This window comes from Notothenia coriiceps, unplaced genomic scaffold, assembly GCF_000735185.1.
Source record: "Notothenia coriiceps isolate Sejong01 unplaced genomic scaffold, NC01 NC01_scaffold00027826, whole genome shotgun sequence".
Taxonomy (NCBI): Eukaryota; Metazoa; Chordata; class Actinopteri; order Perciformes; family Nototheniidae; genus Notothenia; species Notothenia coriiceps.
Window position 1 is genome coordinate 1 of NW_011360527.1, and position 3,660 is coordinate 3,660.

General features: G+C 46.2%; 1 protein-coding gene across 1 annotated transcript; it reads left to right on the forward strand.

Moving 5' to 3' along the window:
* Positions 1 to 1,203: 1,203 nt before the first annotated feature.
* On the forward strand, positions 1,204 to 2,373 carry LOC104957848 (palmitoyltransferase ZDHHC3-like; the record flags this gene model as incomplete). Its single annotated transcript, XM_010785526.1, has 3 exons — positions 1,204 to 1,672; positions 1,906 to 2,030; positions 2,257 to 2,373. Coding segments are annotated over exons 1-3 (584 nt in total), but the record flags the coding sequence as incomplete, so codon positions are not given.
* Between the last annotated feature and the right edge of the window lie 1,287 nt (positions 2,374 to 3,660).

Genomic DNA, 3,660 nt, shown 5'->3' on the forward strand with positions numbered 1-3,660 from the left:
GTTGTGGCGGCGGATGATTTTTCCAAGGATAGAGCATGAAAAGGAGAGGACCAAGCACCGAACCCTGGGGGACGCCTTGGGACAGAGGGGCAGTGGAGGAAGTGCAGTTATTTATGTGGATAAACTGATGTCTGTCGGTGAGGTAGGATTTCAGCCAGGAGAGTGCAGTGTCGGTGATGTTGAGTGATGATTCCAGACGGGACAGCAGGATGGTGTGGTTGATGGTGTCGTACGCTGCTGTGAGGTCGAGGAGGATGAGGATGCTGAGATTGCCGGAGTCTGAGGAGAGGAGGAGGTCGTTAGTGATTCTGAGGAGGGCTGTTTCTGTGCTATGTTTTGTGCGGAATCCTGATTGAAAGGGTTCAAACAGGTTGTTGGAGCTGAGGTGGGATTTCAGTTGGGAGGCAACACGTTTGAGTAGTTTTGACAGGAAGGGGAGATTCGAGATGGGCCGGAAGTTGGACATGATGTCAGGTGTGAGTCCAGGTTTTTTCAGTAATGGTGTAACAGCAGCCAGTTTGAGTGAGGGGGGGACTGATCCAGAGCAGAGGGAGGAGTTAATGATTGTGATTATGAGTTGGGAGATGGGAGGGAGGCATTCCCTGACAAATGTTGTTGGTATGGGTCCAGAGTGCAGGTGGAGTTCATTCCAGCCATGAGGGTGGACAGTTGCACGGGGGTCACAGGGGAGAACCGGTATAGGGGCTGTGAGGTCAAGGGGGGGGAGCCAGGAGGGGAGATGGGGAGGGCTGCTGAGGAGGTCAGGTTTCTATAAATGCTGTCAATTTTGGTTTGAAAGAATGAGAGGAAAGAATTGCACTGTGCGGTTGTGAAGGATGGGGTGGCGTTTTCACAGGGTTTAAGGAGTGTGTTGATGGTGGAGAACAGAGCCTTGGGGTTGCTGGAGCCGGAGTGTATAAGTTGTGAGTAGTAGTTGGACCGGGCTGCTTTGAGTGCGTTATTGTACTGTTGTAGGTAGTCGGTGTAGGCATGGAGATTAACTGTTAGTGGTTTTCTTGTGAAGGCGTTCCAGTAATGCCTTGTGGGGTCAATTAAGTAGTCTTTCTGGTGGAGTTGCCCATTTCCAGAGTTAAATGCTGAGAAAACTCCCTAGAGTATTTTTCTGGCGTGGTTTATGTTTAGTCCCATCTGTTGGCAAAAGCTTCTCTAGAGAACCAAAGCTTTCTCTTGCCACGTAACTCTCCTCTCTTCTCTTATTCTCTCCTCAGCATGCGGTGACTGAGGCCTCCAGACTCAGTGGATCTGGAAGCAGCAGCAGCAGCAGCAGCAGCAGCAGCAGCAGCAGCAGCAGCAGCAGGCATCTGGCTTGATGAAGAGCCCGGTGCACAGATGCAGGGATGTGGAGCACGGCCGTGGGCAGGGCACGGGGGGGGCTGGGACCACCTGCCTGCAGGCCGAGCAGCGCATCCCCATCTCCAAAGACGTCATCACATCCTCCGCTGCCTCTGCCATGTGGTTCATCAGGGACGCCTGCGGCATCGTGTGCGCCATCATCACCTGGATGCTGGTGCTGTATGCAGAGTTCGTGGTGCTGTTTGTGATGCTGCTGCCCTCCAAGAATCTGACGTACAGCATTGTGAACGGGACTCTGTTCAACATTCTGGCCTTCCTTGCCCTCGCTTCACACCTCAGGGCCATGTGCACCGACCCTGTGAGTGGCACTTATTTGGTGATATAGAAATTATTCACATTAATTAAGAATTAGTTTACAGGCTAGCAAGGTTTAAAGGAACGTTTCTTGCATGCAAGTTTAGGGCACAGTCCTGATAAATGGAGCTTTACTTTCAAAGAGTTATCAGGGAATGTTTAGCCTGTCCCTTCTTTATTTCATTATGATGATGAAGCTGCTGAAGTCCTCTACTGTGTGCTCCTGTTTCGTGCTAGGGTGCAGTGCCAAAAGGGAATGCTACTAAGGAATACATAGAAAGCCTTCAGCTGAAACCAGGGCAGGTGGTCTACAAATGTCCCAAGTGCTGCAGCATCAAGCCTGACCGAGCTCACCACTGCAGGTAGGACAGAGAGGGCTGCCGTGTGAAGCGTTCACTTACCCAGTCACATGCTTACAGCTGCATCTTTGTGATGCTGAATAAATTTCTGAATTTGGTACATTTGTAAAATAGGAACTCAGAATGTAGTTCTTCACATCCACTAATTGTGTCCTTGCAGTGGTTGTATTCGATAAAATGTTTAATTTCTCTCTTTTCTTTATTTCCTAACTTGCTGTCTCTCTCCCAGTGTTTGCAAACGCTGCATACGTAAGATGGACCACCATTGCCCCTGGGTCAATAATTGTGTTGGGGAGAACAACCAAAAGTACTTTGTGCTTTTTACAGTAAGTACAGTAACTGTCTCGTTAGATTATAACTGAAGAAGTGTAATAGCAGAAATGTGTGTCCCTAGAAACTGATTTGAATAGCATAATTTGAATTGTTCTACTTCAGTACAATAATTGCACAAAAATAATAATTATTGTATTTTGGATCTGTATTTTAATTGAATATTATAAGTGAGATGAGGTCAGTGGCCCTGAAACTCTTTTTTAGATAGGCATTCAGTTCTAGCTATTAAAAATCAGTTCTTACTTTTTGCCACATATATTTAACTTCAACACTGTTTCAAATACACAAACACTGCTACTAGGTCATAACTATTAAATCACTACATGAACTCAAGGTTCTTTATTTAGTCATACGAACACAGCTACAGTGTAGTTATGCCGATGAAAATCTTAGGTCACAGACTTCTCCAACAGAGCAACACAAAACATAGATAAACATACAAATATAGTGCAAGTAAATAGTAAATACAAAAAGAAAAATAGTTTAAAAAAAGTGAAATAGTGCAATAAGAGTCTATATGCAAGTTATTGGAATATGATATTGGGTAAATAGATAAATAATTTCTAAGTAGCAGCCAGATGAATGTTATGGATGTTGTTACAACAGTTCAGGTGTTTAACAGTCTTATAGCCTGTGGGATGAAACTGTCTGAGTCTGGTGGTTTTAGTCCTGATGCTGCGGTACCGCCTGCCAGACGGCAGCAGACTGAACAGTTTGTGGCTGGGGTGATGGGGGTCTTTTATAATCCTGAGGGATTTCTTCCTGAGCCGCTGGGAGTAAAGGTCCTCCATGGATGGCAGCTCCGTCCTGGTGATGTTCTGTGCAGTTTTCACCACCCTCTGTAAAGCCTTACGATTGAGGGTGGTGCAGCTGCCGTATCAGGCCGTGATGCAGCCAGTCAGGATGCTCTCTAGGGTGCACCTGTAGAAGGTCAGGATCCTCTCTATGGTGCACCTGTAGAAGGTCAGGATGCTCTCTATGGTGCACCTGTAGAAGGTCAGGATCCTCTCTATGGTGCACCTGTAGAAGGTCAGGATCCTCTCTATGGTGCACCTGTAGAAGGTCAGGATGCTCTCTATGGTGCATAGGGGTGCAACAACTAATCGACTTAATCGATTAAAATCGATTACCAAATTAGTTGGCAACTAATTCAGTCGTCGATTCGTTGGTGACGTCATCACATGTGTTCTACACCCCGTTAAGCTCCAACGTTATCGCTCTTTTGTATCGGTACAGGAGACATTTAAAAACATATGTTATGTATTATTGCTACATAAACATTATATCGCAGTCTTAGTGT